This window comes from Pelophylax lessonae (genome assembly GCF_965119305.1).
Source record: "Pelophylax lessonae genome assembly, chromosome: 6".
Lineage (NCBI taxonomy): Eukaryota > Metazoa > Chordata > Amphibia > Anura > Ranidae > Pelophylax > Pelophylax lessonae.
Genome location: NC_138773.1, coordinates 324,622,961 through 324,638,352, shown reverse-complemented (window position 1 = coordinate 324,638,352; position 15,392 = coordinate 324,622,961). Strand labels below are relative to the sequence as shown.

General features: G+C 44.3%; 1 protein-coding gene across 1 annotated transcript in view; it reads right to left on the bottom strand.

Moving 5' to 3' along the window:
• Positions 1-15,392, bottom strand: part of LOC309559068 (solute carrier family 15 member 2-like) — a 93,974-nt gene continuing 78,582 nt past the window's right edge. Inside the window, exons 19-23 of the mRNA XM_082262206.1 lie at positions 10,141-10,248; positions 9,930-10,023; positions 6,721-6,873; positions 4,452-4,556; positions 1-200 (exon numbers count right to left, since the gene is read on the bottom strand). Coding sequence (XP_082118332.1) covers positions 3-200; positions 4,452-4,556; positions 6,721-6,873; positions 9,930-10,023; positions 10,141-10,248 — 658 coding nt within the window. The 3' untranslated portion in view covers positions 1-2. The remainder of the gene's footprint in view (positions 201-4,451; positions 4,557-6,720; positions 6,874-9,929; positions 10,024-10,140; positions 10,249-15,392) is intronic.

The window sequence follows — 15,392 nt, the reverse complement described above, 5'->3', positions numbered from 1 at the left end:
TTTTAGATCTTCGTCTTCTTCTCCTCTATATTGTCTATGCCGGTCTCATAGAAGTCAGGTATTGTCTTCTTGATATCGTCGGCTGTGTCATCGTCTTCTTTCAGGTCATCAAGGTTCACAGGAACAAAGAAGTATCCCATGATGGAGAAGATGATGGAAACAGCGACCAGGAGTGCGCCGAACAGGATAAACTCCGCCCACTGTGAGGTGAGAGAAAGGGGGTCAGCTGATGAATACAAACAAATTCAGTATTCCTTTTTGCAAGATACATACTGTACAAGTGTAGCCAAAATGTGTTTTTCATCAGTAATGGATTGGCGGGGAGATTTCCCTTCACTTCTTATCCAGGAGACACAATAGGAAGTGGGAGGAAATCTCTGAGGATGAGAGTATTTCTGCTAGAAGGGGGGATTTAGAAGGGGAGAAGATTAGTGCTAGGAGGGGGCATTTGTGCTGGGGGGGGGGGGATTTTTGCTACAAGGGGGTGATTTGAGGAATAAGGAGGGAGGTTGGGCTGGAAGGGGGGTAGCGGGGAAGAGGGTATGTGCTAGGAGGGGGATTTGTGCTGGGAAGAGGTGTGTGTGTGTGCTAGGAGGGGGAATTTAGAGAGGAAGAGGATATGTGCTAGGAGGGGGGATTTGAAGGGGAAGAGGATATGTGCTAGGGGGGGGATTTGAAGGGGAAGAGGATATGTGCTAGGAGGGGGATTTGAAGGGGAAGAGGATATGTGCTAGGAGGGGGATTTGAAGGGGAAGGGGTGTGTGCATGTGCTAGGAGGGGGATTTAGAGGGGAAGAGGATATGTGCTAGGGGGGGGGTGGGGTTAGAGAGGAAGAGGATATGTGCTAGGAGGGGAATATGTGCTGGGAAGGGGTGTGTGTGCTAGGAGGGGGGGGGGGATTAGTACTAGGAGAGGAGATTAAGAGGGGGGAGAGAATTAGCACTAGTAGTGAGGATTTGGAGGGGGGGAAAGATTAGTGCTAGGGTTGGGGGGATTTGTGTTAGGTGGGGTGATTATTATTATACAGGATTTATATAGCGCTAACAGTTTGCGCAGCGCTTTACAGTATGACGGAAGACAATACAGTTACAATACAATTCAATACAGGAGGAATCAGAGGGCCCTGCTCGTTAGAGCTTACAATCTAGAAGGGAGGGTCAAGTGAAACAAAAGGCAATAACCGAGGGGGGTGGGCAGATGGATAAAATGGAGGTAGAGTTGTTAGGTGTGGGTAGGATAGGCTTCACTGAAGAGGAGGGTTTTCAGAGATCGCCTAAAAGCTAATAGAGTAGGAGATAATCGGACAGATAAGGGTGAGGAGTTCCACAGGATTGGAGAGGCTCTGGTAAAGTCCTGGAGGCGAGAGGGTGATTGGAGGGAATTGTGCTGGAAGGTGCAATGTGGGAAGGTGATTTGTAATAAGTGGGGGAAGATGAATAATGTTAGGGGGGTAAATTAGGGGTGTAATTTGTCCAAGGAGGGGTGATTTGGGGGGGGGGGATTTGTGCTGGGAGGAGGTGTGGGAGAAGATTTGTGTTAGGATGGGGAATTCAGAGGGAGGTGAGAATTGTTTGTGAGAAGGGGGATTTGTAGGCTTGGAGGGGGGTTTTGTGTATGAAAGGGTGATTTGGGAGGGGGGGTTGTGCTGGGAGGTGGGATAGAGGGAAGAGGATTTGAGATAGGAAGAGGGATTAAGGGGGGGTGTTTGTTTGGAGGGGGATTGGATGGGGGGGATTTGTTCTAAGAGGGTATATTTGGGGGGGAGGGAAAGGATTTATGCTAGGAGGGGGATCTAGAGGAGGAATAGGATTAGGGCCGGGGGTGAATTGGGCCTGGGGTATTGTCCTAAAGGGGTGATTTGGGGAGGGGGGTTGTGCTGGGAAGGGGGGGTTTGTGCTGGGAAAGGGTGTGTGTAGGGGATCGGTGCTATGAAGGGGGATTTTTAGAGGGGAGACGATTTGTGCTAGTAGGAGGGATTTGGAGGTAAAAAGGATGAGTGATAGGACGAGAGGGATTTGGAAGAGGGAGAGAATTAGTGCTAGGGTCATGATTTGGAGGAGGGTGGGTTGTGCTAGCAGGGGAGTTTTTTGCTGGGAGGGGGGAATGGGGGAAAAGGATTTGTTAAGTGGGGGAATTTTGAGGGCAAGATGGTTTAGTGCTTGGGCGGTAATTGGGAGGGGGGGTGGTAGGAGGGGTGATTGGGGGAGGAGGATTTGTGCTAGGAGGAGTGATTGGGGGGAAAAGGATTTGTGGTAAGTGGGGGAATTTTGAGGGTAAGATGATTAGTGCTTGGGGGGTACGCTTGCACGGTCTTGGAGGTCCCCTGTCCTGCCATTCGAGCAACTCCGACACAAGCTTTCATGGATAATGATCAATGAACGTATGTCAGCTATGCTGAATGATAAAATGAAACAGTTTGATAAAGTGTGGGAACCATGGCTCTGCTACCTCACTGGTGGCGTTTAGGAGATCTCTGGTCGCCTGGGTTCTGGGGACGTGGGGCGCGGGGTGGGGGTCCTCCCTTTTTTATTTTCCCTTTTTTCTTCCATTTCCTTCCTCCTACTACTCTTCTTTACTCCTATTTCTTTTGCGTCATCGCTCTATGACATATGCCCTATTAGGTGCTCCCAATTGACGTGTCTATTGGCACTTTTCATCTGCAAGTCCCGGCTCGGCTCCACTCGGCACTGCTTGGCCCAGCTCGGCTCAGTTTGCTTTTCCACTGCGTGGTACGAGTCGGCACGTTTCAGCACTGTATAGGCTCTACTCGGCTCGCTTTGCTTTTCCACTAAAGTAGCATAGGCGTGCGTACAGGGTGTGCCGGGTGTGCCTGGGCACACCCTAATCACCTAGGGCACATTAGCATTATCGCTCTGTTTGCCAGTGAGGAGATGGGAAAGATCTCCCTCGGACCTGCTCTGCCATAAGAGAAGTGCCACACACTTCTATTTCACTTTGCCAGCAGGGAGAGTAATGTATCGGGGCCATATACATGTAGGCAAACACATGCATGTGTATTTAAACTTTGGGGTGCACACCCTAATGCAATAGGCTGCGCACACCTATGTAAAGTTGTAAGTGGGTGCAGAGGCGTAACTAGAACCTTCAGGGCCCTGGTGCAAGAAACCATGAAGGGCCCCCAGGACCCCTGGCCGGGGCCCTTCCCTTCAAACCTGGTGCTCTTTCCACTGATCCTGGGGCCCTTTATTACAGTCCTGCAGTGGGACCATTTCACAAGTGGACCTCCTTCCTGCCATCTTGGGTCCTCCCTTCGGTGTTGGAATGTCAGGGCCCGGTCGCAAGTGTGACCTTTGTGATCCTGGAAGTTCACCCACTGGTGTCAGTAGTTTTTATTTTTTGGTATTTTAATTGTATTATTTTTTATCATTTTATTTAATTTTTTTTACAATGTCACTGACTATGACTCTGTCCATTCAGAAAAGGAAGGAGCTGGTAAATTACATATTTACAGACCCCTTCCTGGTTCTCTATTGTGACACACCCCCTGCAGCAGCCGGCAGGAGAGGGGAGGGAGGAAACTGCCAGCATAGTGGGGAGTGGGGGGGGGGGGACCAGGGGAGCACACAGGGGCCCAGAGACAGCAGAACACAAGTGAACTGAATAGGAGGAGCGGCGGGGGCAGCATAGAGAGGAACCTATCTCCTCCATTTTCCTCCTGGCAGCTACAGTGATATTTCTCTACATGCTGCCCCCGCTGCTCCCCCTCCTATTCAGGTTTACAGGGGAGCTGCCCAGGCCCCCTGGAGCATGGGGTCCGGTTGCAATTGCAACCTCTGTAGTTACGCCCCTGAGTGGGTGGGAATCCAACGATTCTCTGAGCAATCAGTGGCTAGTAGTGACAAACAATCAAGGCTGCATACAAAGGACTGTGGGATATAGGTACGGCCCGCTTGGAACCCCAACCGAGGTGGTACTGTTTAAGCGAGCCGTACCATGTAGTGGGAAAAGCGCCGCTGTACCAAACCGTACCAAACCCTTCTAACACGTACCATGGGGCACCATGCAGTGGAAAAGCGCCAAACCGAGCCGTACCATGCAGTGGAAAAGCGCAATATGTGTGCTGGTATTAGCTACCCCGGCGCTGGGGTACAGTGGTAGGCTGTACAATTGGTTGACTTTTTTTCCACCTTGGAATGCCATGGTGCTTTGTTACGTCCTTCATTTCTCCTTCCTAAAGCTCATTGTAACCTGTTGCATGTATCAACCAACACTTGATCTTGATTAACTTCATACTGTTAAAAGACTTTTCAACCTCTCAGAGCAAATGATCCAAGTGCATAGCACTGTAGTGCACCCCGATTGTTCCTTCTCCTTTTATTTTTTGCTTGCCGGGGGACAATTTGGACTGATGTGCCTATGTTTTATAGTTTTTACACCTTTGATGTTCTTTCTAAAAATTTTCAATAAAAATCATTGAAATTAAATGTTACCTGTTCCATGGATCCGGCCTCAGCCACAATAAGCACGATGACGTTGCCAAAAGCCACAGTGAGCAGCCACCCGGCTTGGAGGACGGACTTCATACTGGCTGGAGCCTGGGAGTCGGGAGACACAAGGAGGACTGGTCAACATTTTGCACCAGAATCTAATCTGACATTCCCGGCTTTACTCATTACTTTATATACTGTAATATTTGAAGGTGGCTGTAGGAGTATCGTTATCGAAGGTACCACAAACCGTACCCTTAAAAGGGAACTCTAGCAAAACAAAGAAAGCCCACAACACTTAACCCTTCACCCCTAGCAAATAACCTCACCATCTAAGGCAGTGTTTCTCAACCCTTTAAATACTTGCCGACCGCTCACATTGAGCCCACTGCGGCAAAGTGGTTCGTTATCGTCCAGCGACGTAGTACTACGTCGCTGGACTCCTCCCCCTGTATGCGGCGCTCGCGCGCCGCCGGAGGCGCGCTCCCGCTGTTTTCAGTCACAGCGGGAGTCGGGCCAGGGGAGGAGCGGCGGCGATCGCCGCTGCTCTTCCCTGATCGTCGGGGAATCGAGTTTGGAGAACCGCCCGCCTGTGTAAACAGAGCGGGCGGATCTCCTAAGTGACAGGGAGTGACAGATTGCAGTGTTCAGCATAGCTCACATAGTCACCTCCCCCCACACACGTCAGTAAGCATCAGGCATACATTAACCCCTCCCTCTCCAATAAAATTAACCCCTTCCCTGCCAGTGTCATTTTTACAGTAACAGTGCATATGTATAGCACTGATTACTGTAGTAATGTCACTGGTAACCCCAAAAGTGTCAAAAATGTCAGTCAAGGGTCCAATCTGTCCGCCCCAATGTCACAGTCCCGCAAATAAAATTGCAGATCGCCGCCATTACTCGTTAAAAAAAAAACAGCAAAAATGACAAAAATCTTTCCCTTAGTTAGTAAACGTAATAACTTTTGCACAAACCAATCAAAATACGCTTATTGCGATTTTTTTTTACCAAACATATGTAGCAGAAAGCAAATTGGCCTAAAATGTTAAAAAATTTAGATTTTTACATTTTTTTGGGGGAATTTCATATAAAAAAATGTGAAAAACATTGTTATTTTTTCAAAATTTACGCTCTTTTTTGCTTATAGCGCAAAAGGTAAAAATCGCACAGGTGATCAAATACCACCAAAAGAAAGCACTGTTTATGGGCAAAAAAAGGATTTCAATTTTGTTTAGGTACAGTGTTGCATGACCGCGCGATTGTCCGTTAAAATCACGCAGTGCCGAATCGCAAAATAGGGCCTGGTCAGGAAGGGGGTAAAATCTTCCGGGGCTTAAGTGGTTAATCTACCTGCTGGCTTGTATACAATTTTGGATCAATTTTGAAGGATTTTGTCAAGGAACCCATGGAGAAACCTCAAGGCACCCTGGTTGAAAAAGGCTGATTTAAGGTTCCACCTTGGTTCCGTATCTTACAAAGACGTCAATCTTCTTTTTCCAGCAGGGACCTTTGAGAGGCATGCTCGAATACTATATGACAGTGGTCCTTCACACATAAAGTCATCTCTAGGAAGCCTCCCACTTCTTTATCCCGGCACCTCTTAATTTCTTTGGTGTTTAACACTGTTCTTAACTACACGGCTTCTTGGTCTATAAATGTGACATCTGCGGTATGTAAATTATTAGTTTATGATTAAGATCCTGCTATTACAGATACAAAAGAATCGAAAAACAATATGTAACTTTGTCTAAACCTTTTTTATTCTTTGATAAATACAGGAATTCATAAGTTTCTACCAAACAGACCCCTGAAGAAGGGTGCCTACACCTGAAACGCGTTGGGTCTTCTTGGAACATCCGCTATTCTGCTAGTCACTATTTCTGTATATGATCTTTTGTTGTAAGCCGTGATATACCAATTTCTTTTTTAATTTTTTTCATGTTATATTGAGACGTGCAGTCTCTCTAATATTTTATATTGTATGTAAAAATAAAATTGTTTTTATTTACAACCAAATATTCTGGAATCATTTGGGTGTTTGGTCGCCCACATAATCCCACTCCCTAGGGGGTATGCTGGTATCTAAGGTTAACTCTAATCCTAAATCTTCCCTCCGGCCTTCCCTTCAGTCTTACACAGTTGTAGAGGCTCCTATCAGGTAGTTTCATGCCCCAACATCCACCAAACACTGAATTATCAGTTCCTTTACCCCATGTGTACCTTCCAGAAGGTGCAGGGTGACACTTATTATCTAATTTTCGGTTGTTACCTGGGCATAGGAGAAGTCTAAGCCGGTGACTGAGAACATGACCTCTCCGGCGCTCAGTAGGGCGTATTGCGGGATCTGCCACGCCACGTGCATGCTGTTTGCATCAACGTCCTCCACCTTGTAGGCTTTTATGACTTTATTGGTTTCATCCACCTGTTTAGAAAAGTTCACATGTGAGATGGAAATAGCCAACATCTAATGCTGAGCTAATAAATATTTGATATGTAATGAAAAAAAAAAAAAAGAATAAAGACCCTAGATGCCAAGTGTCCCAGAGTGGGGCAGCCCCACACCTTGCATCTTAGTCCAAATGATGATGTGTTCTGGGCCATGTCTGGGGATCACAATGTTACCCTAATAAATTATTCATTAGGGTGATAGGGGGCTGTGTGTGGATAGTCGCTGTATAACTAGAGGCAGGGTTTGAGTGGGTCCAATCGCTATCAGCAGCAGTGAATCGATCCCCATCCACTGGAATGTCTCTTAGAAGTGATCCCCTCCAAGGTGAGTGGCAGAGTGCACTCTGCTGTATTCACAGTGAAACATGTTGAGAAAGATCGTGATAGATCTGGATTAATTGCTTAATACATATGCAGAGATCAACTGTACATGGATATGTATAAAATTTTAACCGCTTGCCGACCGCCGCACGACTATTTATGTCGGCAGTCAGCCCCTTACAGGCAGAGCGACGTAGGGCTACGTCGCTAGCCTGTGAGGGTCCAGGGAGCGACGGCGCGCTCCCGCGCGGTCACGGACCCCCCCCACGTGTGTGCCCGGCGGACCCGATGTCTGCCGGTCACTTGTGAACGTCCGTTAGAGCAGGAGAAAGGCAGGCGGCTAATGTAAACAAGCCGCCTGTCATTCTCCCCTGTGTATGAATAGTGATCATACGGTTCTACTATGTAGGACCGTTGATCACTATACCTACACCTCAAGCCACAGCCAATCACAGTTAGAATCACGCCCCTAGGGACACACATAACCCCTCCCTCTCAAAAAAAGTTAACCCCTTCACTGCCAGTGTCATTTTACAGTAACAGTGCATATGTATAGCACTGATTACTGTAGTAATGTCACTGGTAACCCCAAAAATGTCAGTCAAGGGTCCGATCTGTCCGCCGCAATGTCGCAGTACCGCAAAAAAATCGCAAATCGCTGCCATTACGCGTTAAAAAAAAACAACAAAAATGACAAAAATCTTTCCCTTAGTTAGTAAACGCAATAACTTTTGCGCAAACCAATCAAAATACGCTTTTTGCGATTTTTTTTTTACCAAACATAGGTAGCATAAAACAAATTGGAAGAAAAAGTATTCACAATAGTGATACCTCTAGCGCTTGCTAATCCCTAGTGGAAATTTAAAATATGTGCTAAAAATTCACAGTGGATACAATTAATAAATAAACATGAAAATAAATCACTTCAAAAATAACTTAAAAATAATAGTCCATTCAATGTGTAGTGATAAATCAATCAACATTAATAATAAACCATAAAATGATAAAGTCCAAATCCAAATAATTTGTATTAAGGTGCTGGTGCTTCTTCCTTAATAACTGGTGCTTCCTTTCCCGTGATAAATAAATAAATAAATTGCCCACTCACCAGATGTTGTGGGTTCTATATGTCTTATGACATTAGAACCTAACTTGCTTCAATAGAAAATCCTTTCCAGGTTCGGGTTCCCTCTCCCTGGGTATGGACAGGCCGTTCGGTTAATAATCCACCATGGGATGAGTCTCCTCCAACCACGGGCCAAAGTATGAGATGTATTCCCTGCAAATCACCAGATGTTGTGGGTTCTATATGTCTTATGACATTAGAACCTAACTTGCTTCAATAGAAAATCCTTTCCAGGTTCGGGTTCCCTCTCCCTGGGTATGGACAGGCCGTTCGGTTAATAATCCACCATGGGATGAGTCTCCTCCAACCACGGGCCAAAGTATGAGATGTATTCCCTGCAAATCACCAGCACGGAAAGGTGTGAATCAATACCTTCACATTATGGTAGACTCAACCCTGTTTGCCTCCTCCAGTAATGACGGTCAGTCCGTGATTACGGTTTCCGTGCTGGTGATTTGCAGGGAATACATCTCATACTTTGGCCCGTGGTTGGAGGAGACTCATCCCATGGTGGATTATTAACCGAACGGCCTGTCCATACCCAGGGAGAGGGAACCCGAACCTGGAAAGGATTTTCTATTGAAGCAAGTTAGGTTCTAATGTCATAAGACATATAGAACCCACAACATCTGGTGAGTGGGCAATTTATTTATTTATTTATCACGGGAAAGGAAGCACCAGTTATTAAGGAAGAAGCACCAGCACCTTAATACAAATTATTTGGATTTGGACTTTATCATTTTATGGTTTATTATTAATGTTGATTGATTTATCACTACACATTGAATGGACTATTATTTTTAAGTTATTTTTGAAGTGATTTATTTTCATGTTTATTTATTAATTGTATCCACTGTGAATTTTTAGCACATATTTTAAATTTCCACTAGGGATTAGCAAGCGCTAGAGGTATCACTATTGTGAATACTTTTTCTTCCAATTTGCACCCGCACTTTACTAGCAGCTGCACTTAATTATCACAATTAATTTACTTATTTATATAAATCTTAACCAGGCTACGGTCACTGCCTCTCTGGCGCGCTAATATACATAGTATATTTTTTTGCCATAAAACAAATTGGCCTAAAATGTTAAAAATTTAGATTTTTACATTTTTCTTTTGGGAATTTCATATAAGAAAATGTGAAAAATATTGTTATTTTTGCAAAATTGACGCTCTTTTTTTGTTTATAGCGCAAAAAGTAAAAATCGCACAGGTGATCAAATACCACCAAAAGAAAGCTCTGTTTGTGGGAAAAAAAGGACGTCAAATTCGATTAGGTACAGCATCGCACGACCGCGCAATTGTCCGTTAAAGTCACGCAGTGCCGAATCGCAAAATAGGCCCTGGTCAGGAAGGGGGTAAAATCTTCCGGGGCTTAAGTGGTTAATATATTCTAATAAAATGTTGAAATTTTTAAAAAATGTAATGTGCCTCTTGCACCCTTAAAACCCTATGACATCTCCTTTACCCCTTTTCTATTTTTTAAATTAAATTTATGATGGAAAACAAAATTGATTATGCTATCAATACCGGGTCTGTAGGATTCCCTGAAAGTTAGGAAAGCCAACGTGTTACTTACCTCCTTCAGTACTGCTGTGTATGCTGCACCAAAGTCCAGTAGATCCAGGTCAATCGTGTATTTACCTCCTTTGTAAGTCACGGTTAGTTTGGTACTGGTGGAAGAATAAACAATAATAAGAGATTGTATCCAAGCAGTGAAAAGATCTGGCTGGCCATCTATTAGGCCTGGGGATTCGTCAAAATTAGAAATTCAATCATAAACCACTCACAAAGCTCTTTTCTGGGTGAGATATCCCGATATTTTATTTGTAGTAACATTGATCTTTTCATCAGCAATCTGGATATCGTAGACAGTTTCTGGGAGCAAATTGATGAATCTGCAAGTAACAAGAAATCAGAAATGAACCACTATTGCAAGGTATAAAATAGGCGCGAGTTCCTATATAAAGTGAATCATACAAAATACACGTCAAACACACGTCTGCTGTGCTGGGAGGGCTGGAGGAGTATTTATACTAGGACTGAGGGGGGTCAGTTGGGGGTGGAATAGGAGAAGGCAGGGGGTAGACTATAGCAGGTGATAAGAAGGTTCCCATGTTACAAACATTAATTGGAAATTATAATACATTGGTACTAAAGAAAACAGTGCAAAATGGGACAAAATTTAAAATCCAAAAAATCCGAACAGCTGCACATCCAAACATCCAACTTTATTGAACTTTAAAAGCAAACAGATACAACACTATGACACCATGAGGACAGCAAGGTAAGCCAAAGTGTCTCCCACTTGACTGTGGGAATAAAGTGCTAAAATATGTAACATTGTTTATAATCATCATTTATATCAGAGATGGAAAGATACAAAGTACCATTATTTATAAACATTGATCAGGTGAGAGATAGAGAGATACAAAGTTACATTGTTTATAAACATTGATCAGACAGGAGATAGAAAGATACAAAGTAACATTGTTTATAAACATTGATCAGATGGGAGATAGAAAGATACAAAGTAACATTGTTTATAAACATTGATCAGATGGGAGATAGAGAGATACAAAGTAACATTGTTTATAAAAATTGATCAGACAGGAGATAGAGAGATACAAAGTAACATTGTTTATAAACATTGATCAGACAGGAGATGGAGAGATACAAAGTGACACTGTTTATAAACATTGATCAGACAGGAGATAGAAAGATACAAAAAGTAACATTGTATCTCTCTATCTCCTGTCTGATCAATGTTTATAAACAGTGTCACTTTGTATCTCTCTATCTCCTGTCTGATCAATTTTTATAAACAATGTTACTTTGTATCTCTCTATCTCCTGTCTGATCAATGTTTATAAACAAAGTAACATTGTTTATAAACATTGATCAGACAGGAGATAGAAAGATACAAAGTAACATTGTTTATAAACATTGTTCAGACATTAGATAGAGAGATACAAAGTAACATTGTTTATAAACTTTGATCAGACAGGAAATAGAGAGATACAAAGTAACATTGTTTATAAACTTTGATCAGACAGGAAATAGAGAGATACAAAGTAACATTGTTTATAAACATTTATCAGACAGGAAATAGAGAGATACAAAGTAACATTGTTTATAAACATTGATCATACAGGAAATAGAGAGATACAAAGTAACATTGTTTATAAACATTGATCAGACAGGAGATGGAGAGATACAAAGTGACACTGTTTATAAACATTGATCAGACAGGAGATAGAAAGATACAAAAAGTAACATTGTTTATAAACATTAATCAGACAGGAAATAGAGATACAAAGTAACATTGTTTATAAACATTGATGAGACAGGAAATAGAGAGATACAAAGTAACATTGTTTATAAACATTGATCATACAGGAAATAGAGAGATACAAAGTAACATTGTTTATAAACATTGATCATACAGGAAATAGAGAGATACAAAGTAATAATATTTATTTGAGGTCAGCCAGGACATCAGTTACTTTGCTCTTTCGCCTAGGAGATATGTTTGGGACTTTTTGGAACATGGAACAGCACCTGTAAGACCTGTTTGAGCAGTGTTACTTTCTTTCACTTTTGATACATTTTCATCACTTTTAATTTTTATTGATGGTTTTTTAGTTCTGATTTTATTTAGTCATTCATCGGCTTTTCCCATTTTCTAGTTTCTGGCACATCGGGATTGTGGTTTCTCTCACACTCTTTGGTTATCTTGGAGCTTTTTTTTTTTTTTTTGTTTGTCTTTAAGATCTATTACTTTTTACACCAACAATTATATTCACTTGGAATATATATATATTATGTTTTGACACATATATTCAGTGGCGGCCCGTGCATAGCGGGCGCCAGGGCGCCGCCCCCCTACCCCTAAAAAAAAGAAAAAGAAAAAAGAAAAAAAAAAAATGACAGCGAACAAATAAAGTTTAAAAAAAAAAAAAATTGGGTTCGCCGGCCTTTGTAATGGAAGTGGTGGCTAGGGGGGGGGGGGGGGGGGGGTTACGTCCCAGAAGAGGCGCCGATCGGCAGCCTTCTGGGGGCGTAACCCGATCGCAAGTCCTTGCGATTCGACACCCCCACTTTCGGATATCCTGGCTGTGATTGGTCCATTCTCCAGCCTGGACCAATCATCATCCAGGACATCCGATCCCTGACGTCACAATGGGGGCGGTGCCAGTGCGTGAGTCAGTCACTCACCGTCACTGCCGCTTGGAGGACGAGGGAGAAGCCGCTCTCCTTCCCGCCGCCGCCGCCGCAGAGAGGACGGACTGGATCGAGGAGGGAAGAACCCGCCGCCGCCGCCGCCAGGTAAGTGCATTAAATTGAAGGAAGCACGCACGCTGCACTCTGCATTGATTGGGGGACAATGCTGTGGGCACTCTGCATTTATTGGGGTACAATGCTGTGGCACTCTGCATTTATTGGGGTACATTGCTGTGGCACTCTGCATTTATTGGGGTACAATGCTGTGGGCACTCTGCATTTATTGGGGTACAATGCTGTGGGCACTCTGCATTGATTGGGGGACAATGCTGTGGGCACTCTGCATTTATTGGGGGACAATGCTGTGGGCACTCTGCATTTATTGGGGTACAATGCTGTGGGCACTCTGCATTTATTGGGGGACAATGCTGTGGGCACTCTGCATTTATTGGGGTACAATGCTGTGGCGCTCTGCATTTATTGGGATACAATGCTGTGGCGCTCTGCAATCATTGGGGTACAATGTTGTGGGCACTCTGCATTTATTGGGGTACAATGCTGTGGCGCTCTGCAATCATTGGGGTACAATGCTGTGGGCACTCTGCATTTATTGGGGTACAATGCTGTGGCGCTCTGCATTTATTGGGATACAATGCTGTGGCGCTCTGCAATCATTGGGGTACAATGCTGTGGGCACTCTGCATTTATTGGGGTACAATTCTGTGGCACTCTGCAATCATTGGGGTACAATTCTGTGGCACTCTGCAATCATTGGGGTACAATGCTGTGGGCACTCTGCATTTATTGGGGTACAATGCTGTGGGCACTCTGCAATCATTGGGGTACAATTCTGTGGCACTCTGCAATCATTGGGGTACAATTCTGTGGCACTCTGCAATCATTGGGGTACAATGCTGTGGGCACTCTGCATTTATTGGGGTACAATGCTGTGGGCACTCTGCAATCATTGGGGTACAATGCTGTGGCGCTCTGCAATCATTGGGGTACAATGCTGTGGCACTCTGCAATCATTGGGGTACAATTCTGTGGCACTCTGCAATCATTGGGGTACAATTCTGTGGTGCTCTGCATTTATTGGGGTACAATGCTGAGGCGCTCTGTATTTATTGGGGTACAATGCTGTGGCGCTCTGCATTTATTGGGGTACAATGCTGTGGGCACTCTGCATTTATTGGGGTACAATGCTGTGGGCACTCTGCAATCATTGGGGTACAATGCTGTGGGCACTCTGCAATCATTGGGGTACAATGCTGTGGCACTCTGCAATCATTGGGGGACAATGCTATGGTCACTCTGCAATCATTGGGGACAATGCTGTGGCGCTCTGCAGTGATTGGGGACAATGCTGTGGCGCTCTGAATTGAAAGGGGCATGCACGCTGAACTCTGCATTGTGGGGGCACAGGCAGCACAGTGTTTATTGCATTGAAGGGGGCACAGCACAGTGTTTATTGCATTGAAGGGGGCACAGCACAGTGTTCATTGCATTGAAGGGGGCACAGCTTCAAAGTCACGCAATTTTTTTACTGCGTTTTTTGGCGCGAAGCAATACCTATTACATTTTTCTTTTTGCGCCCCCCCAAAAATTTTGAGCACCAGCCGCCACTGCATATATTATTTCCTGATACACACCCATATACTTCAATTAACGTGGACTAGAATTGTTTTCACCAATATATATACACTACCTATTTTTTTCGGAAATTGCAACTTGCTAACCTGGCCCAACCTCGGCTTGTTCCCCCTTCAGCTGGAATGGGCCCCTCCCATCTCAGCACTGGGTTAGATGTATGTTAGATGCCTTCATTTCTCTCCCAAAGGCTGAGTGCTCTCCTTGAGCTAATCTGTAAGTTACATACAGTATCTCACAAAAGTGAGTACACCCCTCACATTTTTGTAAATATTTTATTCTATCTTTTCATGTGACAACACTAAAGAAATGACACTTTGCTACAATGTAAAGTAGTGAGTGTACAGCTTGTATAACAGTGTAAATTTGCTGTCCCCTCAAAATAACTCAACACACAGCCATTAATGTCTAAACCGCTGGCAACAAAAGTGAGTACACCCCTAAGTGACAATGCCACATTGGGCCCAATTAGCCATTTACCCTCCCCGGTGTCATGTGACTCGTTAGTGTTACAAGGTCTCAGGTGTGAATGGGGAGCAGGTGTGTTATATTTGGTGTTATCGCTCTCACTCTCTCATACTGGTCACTGGAAGTTCAACATGGCACCTCATGGCAAAGAACTCTCTGAGGATCTGAAAAAAAGAATTGTTGCTCTACATAAAGATGGCTAAGGCTATAAGAAGATTGGCAAAACCCTGAAACTGAGCTGCAGCACGGTGGCCAAGACCATACAGCGATTTAACAGGACATGTTCCACTCAGAACAGGTTTTGCCATGGTCGACCAAAGAAGTTGAGTGCACGTGCTCAGCGTCATATCCAGAGGTTGTCTTTGGGAACCAGACGTATGAGTGCTGCCAGCATTGCTGCAGAGGTTGAAGGGGTGGGGGGTCAGCCTGTCAGTGCTCAGACCAAACGCCGCACACTGCATCAAATTGGTCTGCATAGCTGTCGTCAGCAGACTAAGGACATGGATTACTGGAACCATGTCCTGTGGTCTGATGAGATCAAGATAAACTTATTTGGTTCAGATGGTGTCCAGCGTGTGTGGCGGCAACCAGGTGAGGAGTACAAAGACAAGTGTGTCTTGCCTACAGTCAAGCATGGTGGTAGGAGTGTCATGGTCTGGGGCTGCATGAGTGCTGCTGGCACTGGGGAGCTACAGTTCAT